The sequence below is a fragment of the Littorina saxatilis genome, linkage group LG2, assembly GCF_037325665.1.
Source record: "Littorina saxatilis isolate snail1 linkage group LG2, US_GU_Lsax_2.0, whole genome shotgun sequence".
NCBI classification, from domain to species: Eukaryota; Metazoa; Mollusca; class Gastropoda; order Littorinimorpha; family Littorinidae; genus Littorina; species Littorina saxatilis.
Window position 1 is genome coordinate 27,630,055 of NC_090246.1, and position 15,070 is coordinate 27,645,124.

The window sequence follows — 15,070 nt, forward strand, 5'->3', positions numbered from 1 at the left end:
CAAGGTGTGTGTGGGTTTTTTCTCTCAGTAAAATAAGCTTTATTTTGGGTGCCTGTACCGTACATCATTTCTTACTTGCTATTAAATGCAAGAGAGAGACTTTCGAAGATTTGATGTTTGTGTTTTGCATTATTTAAATTGCCGTTGTGTTTCAAGAGTGTGTTCTGTTCTTATTTGTTTTTTTGCACCACTGTTTGTCATTATGTTGCCTGCTTTTCGTGTTCCGTGTAACGCTGTCCATGGAAAACATGTAAAGCATTGTATTTCTCTCGACTATTGATCAAGTAAACTAAGCACTTCACATCATATCAGGTATCAGTTACCTAATGTACAGAATAAATGGTTCAACCCCCCTACTACACGAATAACACGTTGCCAGCAAAATATCAAAAGCACTCGGACTAGCGTTACAGTGTCCCATACAAAACTTGGCAATATACACCATAAACCGGATACAAACAAATCAATTGCACGCTAACAACTTTGTTATACTGTCTCATAATGGTATACAAATTAATAAACTCAAAAGCGTTTGTAACAGTTATGATAATGTGATATTCGTGCCCTGTGTAACGATAGTCTGTTTTTATGTTTTACCAAATTAACCAAAACTGGCGTTGTCTACTGCTTTTCCTTTTATAGTTTTACACTCCTCTGTAGTGAAGGTCACTGCTCACACAAGGGCGGGGATGTAGCTCAGTCCTGTTGGCCGCTGTCAGCGCGAGTTCGTCCCCACGTTCGGCGAGAGATTTATTATTGCTCACAGTCAACTTTGTGTGCAGACTCTCCTCGGTGTCCGAACACCCCCGTGTGTACACGCAAGCACAAGACCAAGTGCGCACGAAAAAGATCCTGTAATCCATGTCAGAGTTCGGTGGGTTATAGAAACACGAAAATACCCAGCATGCTTCCTCCGAAAGCGGCGTATGGCTGCCTAAATGGCGGGGTAAAAACGGTCATACACGTAAAAGCCGTGGGAGTTTCAGCCCATGAACGAACAAACGGCTCACACAATTTCAGCTTTCTTGTTTAGTTTATAAATTTCAGCCTCAATTCCTCGTCTCTGTAACCAGTATTAAATAGTGACTGTTTTGCTAACTGTTCAGCTGTCACCTGCCAAGTAGAACCGATGTATTCTTTATGATGTGATAAAATTAAAGTATTCATTCCACTTTGTGATGGATGAACTCGCAACTGCCAAGTATTACCAGTCTTATGATGGGATAAAAATTAAGTATTCATTCCATTTTGTGATAGGTTAACTCTCAACTGCCAAGTAATACCAGTCTAATGATGTGATAAAAATATTCATTCCATTGTGTGATGGGTTAACTCTCACCTGCCAAGTATTACCAGTGTGTCTTGTGATGTGATAAACATAAAGTATGCATTCCATTTTGTGATGATTTTCCTTATTTAAAGTGGATTTTCTGCATGACACTTGTTTGATTAAAATTAATTGTATTTGTGGCAGACAACTTGAGTTATGTTTTGTGTTTTTGTAAAAACAACTTGTTTTTTTTAATATGACTGGAAATGAGACTAGCAGCCATGAATCCATAACTACATTTTGCTGTCCATCATAGACATCTCACTCGCACATGTTCATTGCCTCACCATACAGGAATCAAAATCCATACAAACAATTTGTATTATCCAATATTCAAACTTGTCATACACATTTATTCATACACAAGAATTATGTGTCATACACATTCAAGCAATCAAGATCCAATAAATGTATATAATTGATGTTCTTAAAAAGACTACACACACACCTAAATATATAGGTGATCTTTGAAATGGGACATTTACATGCAAAATTCAGAATGCAAACAGAGCTTTGGCTTGCAAATTTAATAGTCATTAACCAGCACATAATATGAATAATTTTTGAAATTGTTGTGATACTGATTCAATTTTTCACATAAAATCAGAATTTCATTTATTTTAGTTTCCTGATACAAATGATTCGTCTAGCTTACCTTGAATAAACATACCAATACGTCAAAAAGTAGGACATCTGAGCTCAAAGATTAATAGTTTGGTTTGAAAAATCTCTAAATACACATAATTACAAAAACAAAACAAAATTCCGTGATAGAACATGTACTGATCTTGCAACTAAAGTAAAAAGGGGACTCGGGTGTGCTGTTAAAATTGTTGGCACATTTTAGTATCTAAAACTCACCTTTGATTTTAGGGGGTGCCTATTCTTTCTTTATTTGGTGTTTAACATTGTTTTCAACCACGAAGGTTATATCGCGACGGGGGAAGGGGGGAGATGGGATAGAGCCACTTGTCAATTGTTTCTTGTTCACAAAAGCACTTAATCAAAAATTTGCTCCAGGGGCTTGCAACGTAGTACAATATATTACCTTACTGGGAGAATGCAAGTTTCCAGTACAAAGGACATAACATTTCTTACATACTGCTTGAGTAAAATCTTTACAAAAATTGACTATATTCTGTACAAGAAACACTTAACAAGGGTAAAAGGAGAAACAGAATCAGTTAGTCGCCTCTTACGACATGCTGGGGAGCATCGGGTAAATTCTTCCCCCAAACCCGCGGGGGGTACCTATGCGACTGACCACAATGTTTACTTTCATCAGGCACAAAGTTCTTCAGCAGAAGAATGATTAATATTCTAGCAACAAACATGCAATAAATTCATACATGATTATTGATGTTCAAAAAATGCTCTACACTACTTCACCAAACTAAATGGAGAACTGAAAATGTTTAAAACACTTTCTTTCTTTATTTGGTGTTTTCAACCACGAAGGTTATATCGCCACGTGGAAGGGGGGGGGGGGGGGGAGATGGGATAGAGCCACTTGTTAATTGTTTCTTGTTCACAAAAGCACTAATCAAAAAATTGCTCCAGGGGAAAACACTAACCATAAACAATAAACACCACTATGAGGTTTGATAGGTAACTTAAAGGGACCTTGACCTTCAATGAACGTTGCAAAAAGCTTATGTTCTGATGAATATGGGTGAATGAGGCACCATTGAATATAAAAAGAAAAATAACTGATTTGACTCTAGTTAAACTATGGCGCTCATGGCATCATACCAAAGTTTGAACGAGTATCCCTTTCACTGTTCTGTACAGCTGTGAAAACACAGTGAGACATAATAATAATGAACATAAATTAATCACCCCTTCTCGCCAGAGCTCACGGCAATACACAATAGCAAAACAAATCAGAGCATTCACACACCGACACACACAAAGTCGTTAAAGGTTTATTGGCTGCGGCAATAATAGCCGCAAGAATAATCCTTTAGTTCGTTCAAAGTACCCAAGCATGTCCTGTATACAAAAGTAAGGCGATTGAGATTTTATTTTGGTTTTTTTACACAAGCCAGAGAACACCAGTGCTTGTGAGAGCAAAACGTTTGCCCGTAGGGAAGTGAACCTTCCTTATCTTTCGCACCAGAGAGCTGTTCAAAAGGGGTATTGTGCAAGTTGGCTATTAAACCATTGTAATTCGGAAAATGTCTTTAACCTTCGCCGGCACTCGTGGGTCCGTGCGGACCCAGAAGGGTGTTTGATTGCAAATATCTTTTAAACGAGTTGGAATTTTTTAATGAGCTTTTAGAAATGCCTCAGACACCTAACAAGCTATCATCTCCTAAAAGCTCATTAAATTTCAGTGATAATTAATTAATTAATGGTCAAATTTAGACTACACACGGAAGCATTTGTGGGGACGTGCGGACCCATACTTCTCAAAGAAGGAAAAGCGTGTATACCCTTCCGAGGCACTCGTGGGTCCGTGCGGACCCAGAAGGGTGTTTGATTGCAAATGAGACAGTGACAAAAGGTCAGGTGTCATGTCTACTGTCCCGAATGACACACGATTGCTGACATTTCACCATTGCCAAAAGAATAAACAAATAAGAAATAGGTAGAAAATGAATGTGAAAACTGACTTTGATTGTTGATCAGTATTTTCTATACCACTAACAAATAATCTACTAACACATAGCTGTTTGGCAAATGTATGTTGCATGGGACACACTGACATGAAAGTGGAAGATGTTTTTCCCTCTAGAGAAACTACATATCAAGTTACACTTTTTGTGCTCTTCCATTCCAGTTGGCAATCAATTGTTAACGCATGTTATTAGAAAAAATAGAACGAAAACAGATTAGATAGAATGAAAAATGTACTGGTGATGTCATTTGGGACATACTGACATGAAAACGTCACCTTTTGTCATTGTCTCAAATATCTCTTAAACGAGTTGGAATTTTTTAATGAGCTTTTAGAAATGCCTCAGACACCTACAAAGCTTTCATCTCCTAAAAGCTCATTAAATTTCAGTGATAATTAATTAATTAATTAATTAATTAATGGTCAAATTTAGACTACACACGGAAGCATTCATGGGGACGTGCGGACCCATACTTCTCAAAGAAGGAAAAGCGTGTATACCCTTCCGAGGCACTCGTGGGTCCATGCGGACCCATACTTCTCAAAGAAGGACAATTGTGCAAACCCTTCCGTGGCACTCGTGGGGCCATGCAGACCCATAATATTTTACCAAATACCGTGTGCAGTCTAAATTTGACCATTAATTAATTAATTAATTATCACTGAAATTTAATGAGCTTTTAGGAGATGATAGCTTTTTAGGTGTCTGAGGCATTTCTAAAAGCTCATTAAAAAATTCCAACTCGTTTAAGAGATATTTGCATCAAACACCCTTCTGTGTCCGCACGGACCCACGAGTGCCACGGAAGGATATGCATATTTTTCTTTCTTTGAGAAGCATGGGTCTGCACGGCCCCACGTAAGGATATGCACATTTTTCCTTCTTTGAGAAGCATGGGTCTGCACGGCCCCACGAATGCGTCCGTGTGTAGTCGATAACGAGTGCCGGCGAAGGTTAATGGCTGAATAACAATGAGTTCCTTTATACGTTGGATTGGGCAAGCCATATATATATATATATATATATATATAAATATATCTAGCATCAATAAACCTAAAAATACACTAAGGTCTTTTTCAAAAACAATAGTCTGTTTTAAAAACTTTCAGCAATTTTCAACCTTATAAATCTATACTATAGATACATCAAAAGAAATTTGGTCAGACATGGGATTCAGAAAAAGTGATAATTAAGGGAAAAAAAAGTGGGGGTCTGGGGGCCGCAGAAGGCCCCCAGTAGGGTCCAGGGGCAACGCCCCTGGTCGGGGTCTGGGGGCTTCACCCCCAGAAGCTGAAGGTTTTTAGTATTTTAGACACACAAAAATGGCCCTGAAATGCATATTTCAGCTTAATCATAGCCCCCCCCCCCCCCTCCCTTTCTCTTCCTTCCCATGTTTCTCAAATTAATTTTACGCTAAGACTCAAAATAAGGAGGAGAAAGAGAGAGAGAGAGAGAGAGAGGCGGGGATGGGGGGGGGGGGGGTGGTGGTGGCGTGTGACGGTGTGGTTTCAATGTTCTTACCTTGTCGGTGCCAAACGACTCCAGTGACTGATTACACGACTGGGTTTTCAGGATAGTCAGGTGCTTGTTGCTTTTCAAGTGGCTTTTGAGGGCAGTCTTTCCATTGGAACCGTAGTTGATAACATTAACATCGTTGCACAAAGTGCACTAAGCTTTTCCCGGCAAGTTGATTTTAGCAAAAGCATCGCCAACTTTCAGTTTCACGTCTTGTGTCTTCTGGCCTTTCTCGTATTTCCAGCTCAATGATACAACTTCATCGAGCCAGTCGAATCTCCAGAGATTTTTCTTGTACTTCTGCTGGTCAATTTCCCGGGATAGAACGGTTTCGTCTCGCTTTAGCTTCCTCATCATTTTGGCAAGTGGCTCGAAGCGATGTAAAAATGGCGCCGAATCATTCTCATACGGTATGCTTTAGCTTATACTGAATCCCCGATAGCTACGTTGAAACGGTGACTGTAGGAGACAAAGACACAGAGCGCGTTCCCATACGGATCGACCAGCAACAGTCTGACCGTTTTAGGAACCAACCGTTCAAGAATAGTATGGAATGGAGCGTCGCGATCAGCGGACCGGCCGAAAAACTTGGGTCTTTACCTACATATATCCCAACATTTTCTCAGCGGATTTGCACGAATCTCAAGAATGATCCCTGGAGCCTAAAAATTTACGGAATTCCGTAATTTTACGGAAGAATCCCATGTCTGTTTGGTGCAATTAAACAGGTAACCTAATGGCAAATCATTGTGTAAAACTTTCTTTACAACTTTCTTTCACAAAGTGTACATATTTTTTATTTTTTTTTAGCAATATTGTTTTCGTGGTGCAGTACCTGTGTTTAAAAATAATAAAATACACAGCGGACATAATTTCGCTTTATTTGAATGACTTTCCACTTTACAAAGATTGGTTTAGAATTAGAGCGCAGATTTAAACCAATTTGAAAAAAACAGTTGCTTATACCTTCTACCATGCTTGGTACTTTGAACAAACTTTATGATTGTTTTTGAGGCTTTCATTGTTGCAGCCCAATGCTGCTCAGTGCAAATTAACTTTTTTGAAGGCGAAGTGTCTGCACCCAGACACATCCTTACTCTGAGGTCTCAAAGCAAACCCGCAAATTGAGGCACACCTCCCAACGCCATGCAAGATATTGCAGATTTATTGCACGATTACGTGGCTGGAGCGGATAGGGCAAGTAGCCTAATAAGTTTACAATTTAAAACGAATGCTTCTTTCATTGACAAAAGCAGTAATCACGTGTCAAAACACTGGATCGGCTTTGGAATGCGCTTGTAAATAAAAGTAGACAATGAATTTTTCTTGTGATTCCACTGACCAATCTGCTTGTAGTCTGGACAATCAAGCGTACAAAATATGGCAAAATCGTATGGGTTCACAGGTCTGCTATACACTTCAGGTTTGGGGTGTCCACAAGCTAACTTTTTTTTTACTCGAGCATGTTGGCAACGAACTGGAGAACAACATCTGACCATGTTGATTGGTGGGTGGCCCACTCCGAGGGTCAATGCGCTCCGTTAGTTGCACGAGCTGTTCCTCAGAGAGGGGGCAAGCCGTGGCAGGCACATCCTAACGACTGTCTGGCAAAGGATGGTCCTCGATTATCGATTGAAGGCTTCTCCCTTTCCAGAAGTCCTGTACTGCTGTGGATGTGCTGGCTCGTCTCTCCAGCATCCCCCTGAAGAAGAGCTGCAGGGGAGTTCTGTTGCGCTCTGTCCTCAGGGGTTGGTGGTTCTTCTGTTCCACAATCCACTGTAGGGACCGGTTCAGCCTGGGCAGAAAAACATAGTGGAGGGCCCACAAGTGAATGGGATTGTCCATGTTCAGTATCCCCAGACCACCTTCTGCCTGTGGTGTTCTCATTGCAGTAAACAGGTCATGGTAAGGGTTCACCACATCTTTCCAGACGTCGAGCCAGAGACGCTCGATCCTTTGGTTATGGTCACTGCGGCCTTGCATCGCACTGCCTCTCCCTTCTCCCCTGTGTTCATTCATGAGGGCGACGACATCCAGATTCTCGCCACCATGGTCCATGCGGAGTCCAAAGCGTTGGGTTCCACCCAAAAACAGATCCCGAACGGTCTCTGACCTGTTGTTTCGGTGGCATGGAGGAAGGTAGTGGCCCGGCTAAAGCCATCGATTGCCCCATGAATCACCATTTTCCACCTGCAATATAACAAACAGAGATCCGTTTCCATATGTGATTTCACCACACAAATTCTGATTAAAGAGTTATTGGGAAATAAGTACAGGTAACATGCTCAGTAAATATTAAAAAGTAATGGTCAAAGTGCTTTTTCATGACCGAGAATCAAGACCATTATTTTTAATATATATCATTGAGAAAAGGTGTGTAACCCATTTAATCCACCTTTCTTCAATTTTGCAAAGAAATAAATCAAGAAAAGCAATTGCTTTATATGACTTTTCTTCGTCATGTCCATAAGCCTTAAGGGTCTTGTAGGTCTTAAAAGGAGGATTCCACTAACTGCTGGGACTCTAAAATTTGATAAAAATAAGCAAAATTTTGGTAATGTCAGCTGGTTAATAACACATACAATTCAGTGAAATTTAATAAAAATAACTGAGAAAACCGCAATGTAAAGCTTTTACAAACTTGACCCCACTGTGACCCCAAAATGTGACAGGGATCAACCAAACTAGGGTCACGTAGGTAGATGATCAAATCCTTCAAGTGTTCAAAGTTTCAAAGCTCAAGCTTCAAAAACACCTGAGATAACATCAATGTTAAGATATTTTGATTCGAACATGACCCCCTGTGACCCCAAAACTTGACGAAGGTCAATCTTCTTCTTCTTCAGCGTTCGACGATGGCTGTGTCTAGATTCTTTGGCCCGTGATGTTGACGAAGTGGGCTGTGACGAAGGTCAATCAACCTTATGTCGTCTTCTTCTTCTTATGCACTCGTGGTTTGCACGAGTGGAATTTTACGTGTATGACCGTTTTTACCCCACCATTTAGGCAGCCATACGCCGCTTTCGGAGGAAGCATGCTGGGTATTTTCTTGTTTCTATAACCCACCGAACTCTGACATGGATTACAGGATCTTTTTCGTGCGCACTTGGTCTTGTGCTTGTGTGTACACACGGGGGTGTTCGGACACCGAGGAGAGTCTGCACACAAAGTTGACTCCGAGAAATAAATCTCCCGCCGAACGTGGGGACGAACTCACGCTGACAGCAGGCAACTGGATACAAATCTAGCGCGCTACCGACTGAGCTACATCCCCGCCCACAATCTTATGTCAAGTTGGTAGATTATCAAAACCTAGAAGTGTGCGTACTATTAAAGCTCTAGCTAAAAACACATCTGAGATAACATCAACGTTAAGTTTTTATTAAACGAACATGACCCCGCTGTGACCCCAAAATTTGATGAGGGTCAACGAAACTGGGGTCACTTCGTGAAATCATCAAACCCTAAAAGTGTGCAAAGTTTCAGAGGTCTAGCTGTATAAACTTCTGAGATAACAGCTCAACGTTACATTTTTTGTCCTTGGACAGACAGACAGCCTGCCCACAGCACACATAATTATTTTGATCAAGTATTATTCACTCAGCCAGTCTACCTGCACAAGCATGTGATTAATCCATGGTTGAAGAGTTCTGTGAAAATAGCCAATTCTGCAAACTCTTTATAGCAGTTAATTTAATTTCGAATAAAATAAAGTACATAGTTGTTCTGCTAAGACGATAAGGCAAATATTTTTGCGTTCTTTTCATGTTTAAGTATCTCGGGAAAAAAAGTTCTATTTATGAAGTGAAATATAATTGACCTACAGATTACTGTCTTTTTGAGTCACTTGAGAAAAAGTGACTCTATGTAATCGGTCAGTGTTAGTCTGTCCGGCCGGCCGTCCGGCCGGCCGTCCGTAGACACCACCTTAACGTTGGACTTTTCTCGGAAACTATCAAAGCGATCGGGCTCATATTTTGTTTAGTCGTGACCTCCAATGACCTCTACACTTTAACGATGGTTTCGTTGACCGTTGACCTTTTTCAAGGTCACAGGTCAGCGTCAAAGGAAAAATTAGACATTTTATATCTTTGACAAAGTTCATCGGATGTGATTGAAACTTTGTAGGATTATTCTTTACATCAAAGTATTTACATCTGTAGCCTTTTACGAACGTTATCAGAAAAACAAGGGAGATAACTAGCCTTTTCTGTTCGGCAACACACAACTTAACGTTGGGCTTTTCTCGGAAACTATAAAAGTGACCGGGCTCAAATTTTATGTGAACGTGACTCATTGTGTTGTGAATAGCAATTTCTTCCTGTCCATCTGATGCCTCATATAATATTCAGAACTGCGAAAGTGACTCGATCGAGCGTTTGCTCTTCTTGTTATTTGTACAAATGCAAAATGGGAACAACTCTATTTTCTACACAAAATATGAGAGTTACTTGCCTTGAGACCTTGTGTCTGGTACAACGTAGATTTTGATTTAGAAAACAACCAAACTTATGGATCTTATATTGGATTCTGTGTGTTGAAACCTGAAATGAATAGTGTAAATGCAGTATGTATGAGCTCTTTCCTCTTTCGAATATTTGAGCATTCAGAACTTTTCAGTCACCAAGCAGTGACCACACAGTGTGGTTTCTCAACCTATGAGCTATCGAGGATTCAGACTGGTTGCTGGGTGGTTATTTGTTAGGACTAGGTAGCTTGGTATTCACCGAAAAGTATTCCCCCCTCTGCTTATTTCTCTGTTAACTTGAAGGGGTGTTTATTGTTTAAAAAAACACCAAGCAACCAAATTTAAATAACCACCCAGTAGAAATGGTAAGGTATAACCAGAATATGTTTTGTATTCCGTGGGGAAATCATCAATGGACCAGTCTTTCATTACATATCCAGAAAATGACAAAATAAAAAGAAAAGAAAAGCAAATACTTGCACACGACTCACCTTCGTTACCCACCTACCCCTTAGAAGACGCCCTTCCTTTTACGATCCCAAACAAGACATTTTCAAGACCCTGTTTCATAGCTGCCAACCCCTGTGAAGCCCAAAGAGTAGCATTTTGGAACTTTCACCCAATGTCAGAGTTGCAATTGGTGTTTATAAGCGTAGCACTCGCATAATCTTAAATTTGAATCGCAAGCCCGCATTTAAAATGCCATCAAAAACGTTTGTAAGATTCTGAGAGCTCTACGACATTACAACCGTCTAAACATAGTTCAATGTCACACGCTTTCCTTCTTTGCCACTACTAAAGCAAACGTATGCAAGATTGTATGTTACACGCTTTAGGAGCATGGCAAGAACGGATTCAAACTCAAAATCGTCACTCAAAAAAAACATAAAATGCACACACGACTTTTATTTCTCCTGCTGTTATCGTTTCTTCTCTTTACAGATTCTTCAACGCTCAGAATACTGAAAACGGCACCCTAGACGACAGTACTGTTTCCATACGCGAATTTAACTTCCCTTGGAAAGTGGTTCGCTCAGGAGGCCTGTTTGTCTGACACTATAAGGACAGAGTTCTGAACATAGATGACAAAGATTCCGGAATGAACAAACATTTTGCGGATGCAGACACAGAAAGACGTCATGAAGAATGCGATGCTTCAAAAGATACAGACTGTGACGATGACTGTGACGTCATTCCCATATAACGAGACGTCATTCACAGTTGTTCGGTCACTTCCGTCAAAAAGTAGATTTAGACAATCAACGTAATCTCGTGTGGAAGAAAACGTCTGTCACACAACCAAGTCGGAATAGCAGGTATTATTACCTATACACGCAAAGTCTGTCGAATTCTTCGGCAAAAATCGTTGAAAATGATTTGCCCGCATCGGCGTGGAACTTGCACCATAATCTTCACCACCCTTACGTTTCCCCGTTTTTATCCTGTCTCCCTCCAGTTTCCACTTCTAACACCGTCACTGTGCACAGCTTACAACTTAACAAGTGCATTGCATATTCTAATCAAATTCACAATTGGCGCATAGAGTCACCGGAAATGCGAATGCTTGCAATAAAATTCACGATTTGCTAAGCAAGTCACGTGGACAATATCGAGTCATAACGGAGTGGTTCCCAGCCATCGGTACTCGACTAGTTATGCAATGTTCATTGTTGATTGTCAAGCAATAAGTGAACATTTTGCACGCTTGTCATTTTTTTTTTTTTTTTTTAGCGTAGCAGCTCAGGGCTTAGAGTAGCAGCGTAGCAATTCCTGCAAAATCGGAGCATGCTGCGCCAAAATCGTAGCAATTGGCAGGTATGCTGTTCTCTAAGATATTCTGCTCATAACCTCTGTAAGTTTACCCCCATTATAAGACCTTATTATCTCAGGGTTATGTAGGTCTTAAAAGAAAGATTCCAGCGTCATAAAATAATGTTTAAGAGAATTCCTTATGCCACCTGTATCAATCCACTCAAATTCCATGTTCAAACTGGCACAACCCCCAACATCCTCCCCACCACCGGACACACTCAACATTCACCAAATTTTGAAAAAGGATTTTTTTGTGCCCAGTGTATGTATTTGTAGCTGTACTCACGATATCAACTTGTGGTATCCGTCTAGATGCCAGAGAGCGTTTGGTCCTGATACTTGGTACAGACGACGTCTCGTGGGCCTCAACGCCAAAGCTCTGACAGCTACTCCACCAGGATCAACCCGCTGGATGGCTCCCCGTACTCTGTGCCTTTGTGGAGCGTGTAAGAATACAACTTATTACACTAACGTGACATACCACTCATGTCATAACAATACCATTCACTCTACATTGCATGTGTAAAGAGGTCTTGTCTGACAAGGACCTGATTTTTCACTGCCTCCAATACCGAAACAAGCGTCCTTCTTTGAACACTCGGAAGAATTTTAAGAACGTAAACACCACACCAGTGACATTTCCTTGCTTTGACATAAAAGATTACACGAGGCATTCGGAGAGATCCAGGTTCAATTTTTAAGCTTCTTCAATCTGGGCGCTTCGACAAAGGGACATTTACAGCAATGAACATGCAACAGTATGTACAGGGTCCCCACTGGTTTTTAGAAACAAAATTCCATGACTTTTCCATGAGCCTCAATAACATTTTCCATGACTAGATCCACAGGTCGCCATTTCCGAACACGCAAACTTTTTACATCTTGTCACTGCCAGTTTTGACACTGGCTTGCTTTGCACTGAATTTGAGTCAGTTTCTACGCAGTGTCTCTTTGACAAGCAAGTCAAGCATTTGCTACGCAGTCAGATTATCGGTAATGTTTGCTGGTCCTGTCATTTCACTAAACTGGACCAGCCACTGTTTGTATCCATCTGCACTTTCGTAAATTCCGTTTCATAACCGTCACTAACACTGTGACTTGACGAACTGTCATTTTTTTCACCGCGATACACAGTTCATTGCGAAGATCTTCCTTGGTAATTCGTTCCAATTCCGCATACTTTTTGTTGTCAAGAAACAACTCGAAAGAAAGCTGGCGTGCTAAAGGTTAATTTTTTTTCTTTCTTATTTATGTTAAATTCCATGACTTGAATTGAAATTCCATGACTTGAATTGAAATTCCATGACTTTCCAGGCCTGGAAAATTAAAAATCAAATTCCATGACTTTCCATGACCTGTACGAACCCTGTATGTAGGATAAACAGAATACTACATGGCTTCCTGTTTGATACCAGTTTTACACTAGTGTTTTGAAATATTGTTCGCAGTTTAATATTTAAAAGCACAACTTGTGTAAAACTGGTATTTCATAGGAAACCATATAGTATTCTCTATGTGGACAACAATGTCACAGGCTTACCCACTAAAGTTCTTTAGGAGCTTCTGACATATTTGCCTTAAAAACAACATGCAAAATAACTTGTGGAATCCAAAAGCACCATGCCGCATTAGTGGCCCAATTAGAGCTGCAGACTATTACGCTTTCGATGTAGCATGCTACTTGTAAAACAGAAAATGCTACTTCGTTATACAGACACTCTACAATGTTCATTTGTTCCTGCTGCTGTTTTCTTGTCTGAACACAGTTATTGCAACATTTGTGTCTTGACATATAAACATGTAGGTGCAGTGGATTATAAGATGATGCAATACTTAAAGATAAACACCATTTGCTACACTATAAATTCAAGATTGCTACACATGAAGCTTCATAGGGGCTGACAGCTCTGCATCATACACCTGCACATAAATCTTACTGACTGAGTTGATGAGTATTTACACATTGCACACCTCCCACATTGAAGTAAACAATTGAATATCTTCAGTTAATCGAAGTACACTTAAAGATGAAGTTCTCTCCATAGGAATACTGTGCATCACCCTTGCATGTAAGTGAACTCAAAGTACTATGTGAACAGAACAGAACCAATTCTGGTCTGTTTGCAACCGCATGAACGCAGGAAAGAGATCATTGTCAGATTGAATTACAATTAACATTGACACGCTTCCATTTGAAACTTTTCAGTTGTCATTGTGGATTGACGCCCCGGGCCCCAGATCCTGCGTTTAACTTTATCCTCGACGAACAAAACAACAGGCACCAATTGGGTGGCCGCCTCACCTGTGATTGTGTTGACCAGGTTGGCAACCGAGCCAGACAGGGTAGAATTGCTGGTACCGGTTGTCATCGATCCCGATGTTGAGGCGATGGCCTCACGATCACCCGAAACAGCTTCTTGCAGACGTTGGTTGTCTTTCTGGAGCGAGACAATGGCCACTTGGCAGGTCTCTTGCCGCTCCCCCAGCCTGCGTAGTTCTGCCAATACCGCGGCCAAAGCAGTGGCGCTTTCTTCCCCTCCTGCTGTGGCTGACTCAAACCCACCGGGTTGTCGCTGCGAGGCTGTCTGGTTGCTGGCCCTCGGCCGACCTGCAGCGGCTCGGGTCACTTCGGCTACCCGCCTTGACGCTGCCCTCCTGGGAGGCATATTCCTGTGCATAAAAAACAGGATATGTGAACACAGCCTTATTTGTCAGATTACTGAGAATTACACATAAGCCTTGAACTTGTCTGCTGCTCCTTGCAGGAGTTAACAACTCCTTCACTGTTCAGCCTGTAAAAGGTGTTTAATATCCCATACTTCTGAAGTTGTCACCAGATTTTGGGAGTCTGAAATACAAACCAAAGAAATTGATTAAAATCTGGCCCAAAGTACTTCAAACCAATTGTGTTTTCTGTGTCAAACTCAAATCCTGGCACCCAGTACCCCCACCAAACGAGTTTGGAATCTCTGAGGCTCAATACATTTATGACAAACAGAACACCAACAGGAAATTACATCATGGTTCTCTGAACTGTCACACACCAACATAATACCTGGCTAACAAATCCACATACTAACTAATGTTGGAATCTCTGAGGCCCTATAGCTTAATTTGACAAAAAGAACAACAGCGAACCATGTTTTCTGATTCTCTGAAAAATCAGCCCCACCATGAAATATTACCTAGCCCACTGTCAGTCAGTCCGCAGATCATCAAGTGGATTATCGACTTCCTGGTGGGTCGATCTCAGTACGTGGCAGTAGACGGGGTCATCTCAGACAGCCTCGAGATCAGTACAGGGAGTCCACAAGGCTGCTGTTT

At 40.9% G+C, this 15,070-nt stretch overlaps 1 protein-coding gene across 1 annotated transcript; it reads right to left on the reverse strand.

Annotated features, from left to right (window-relative positions):
• Positions 1-1,662: 1,662 nt before the first annotated feature.
• On the reverse strand, positions 1,663-15,070 carry LOC138958648 (uncharacterized). The gene is made up of 4 exons (XM_070329866.1): positions 14,932-15,070; positions 14,049-14,416; positions 12,033-12,179; positions 1,663-7,656 (listed from the first exon to the last, which is right to left on the reverse strand). The coding sequence occupies exons 2-3, from the start codon at positions 14,410-14,412 to the stop codon at positions 12,133-12,135; spliced, it is 411 nt and encodes a 136-aa protein (XP_070185967.1). The 5' UTR covers positions 14,413-14,416; positions 14,932-15,070; the 3' UTR covers positions 1,663-7,656; positions 12,033-12,132.

What these genes read in the sequence shown, in the direction of transcription:
- LOC138958648 (XM_070329866.1), bottom strand. Translation starts at nt 14,412, where the DNA reads ATGCCTCCCAGGAGGGCAGCGTCAAGGCGGGTAGCCGAAGTGACCCGA. An exon ending in CCTGGTCAACACAATCACAG is followed by an intron (nt 12,180 to 14,048) that starts GTGAGGCGGCCA and finishes CGCTCCACAAAG; the next exon opens with GCACAGAGTACGGGGAGCCA.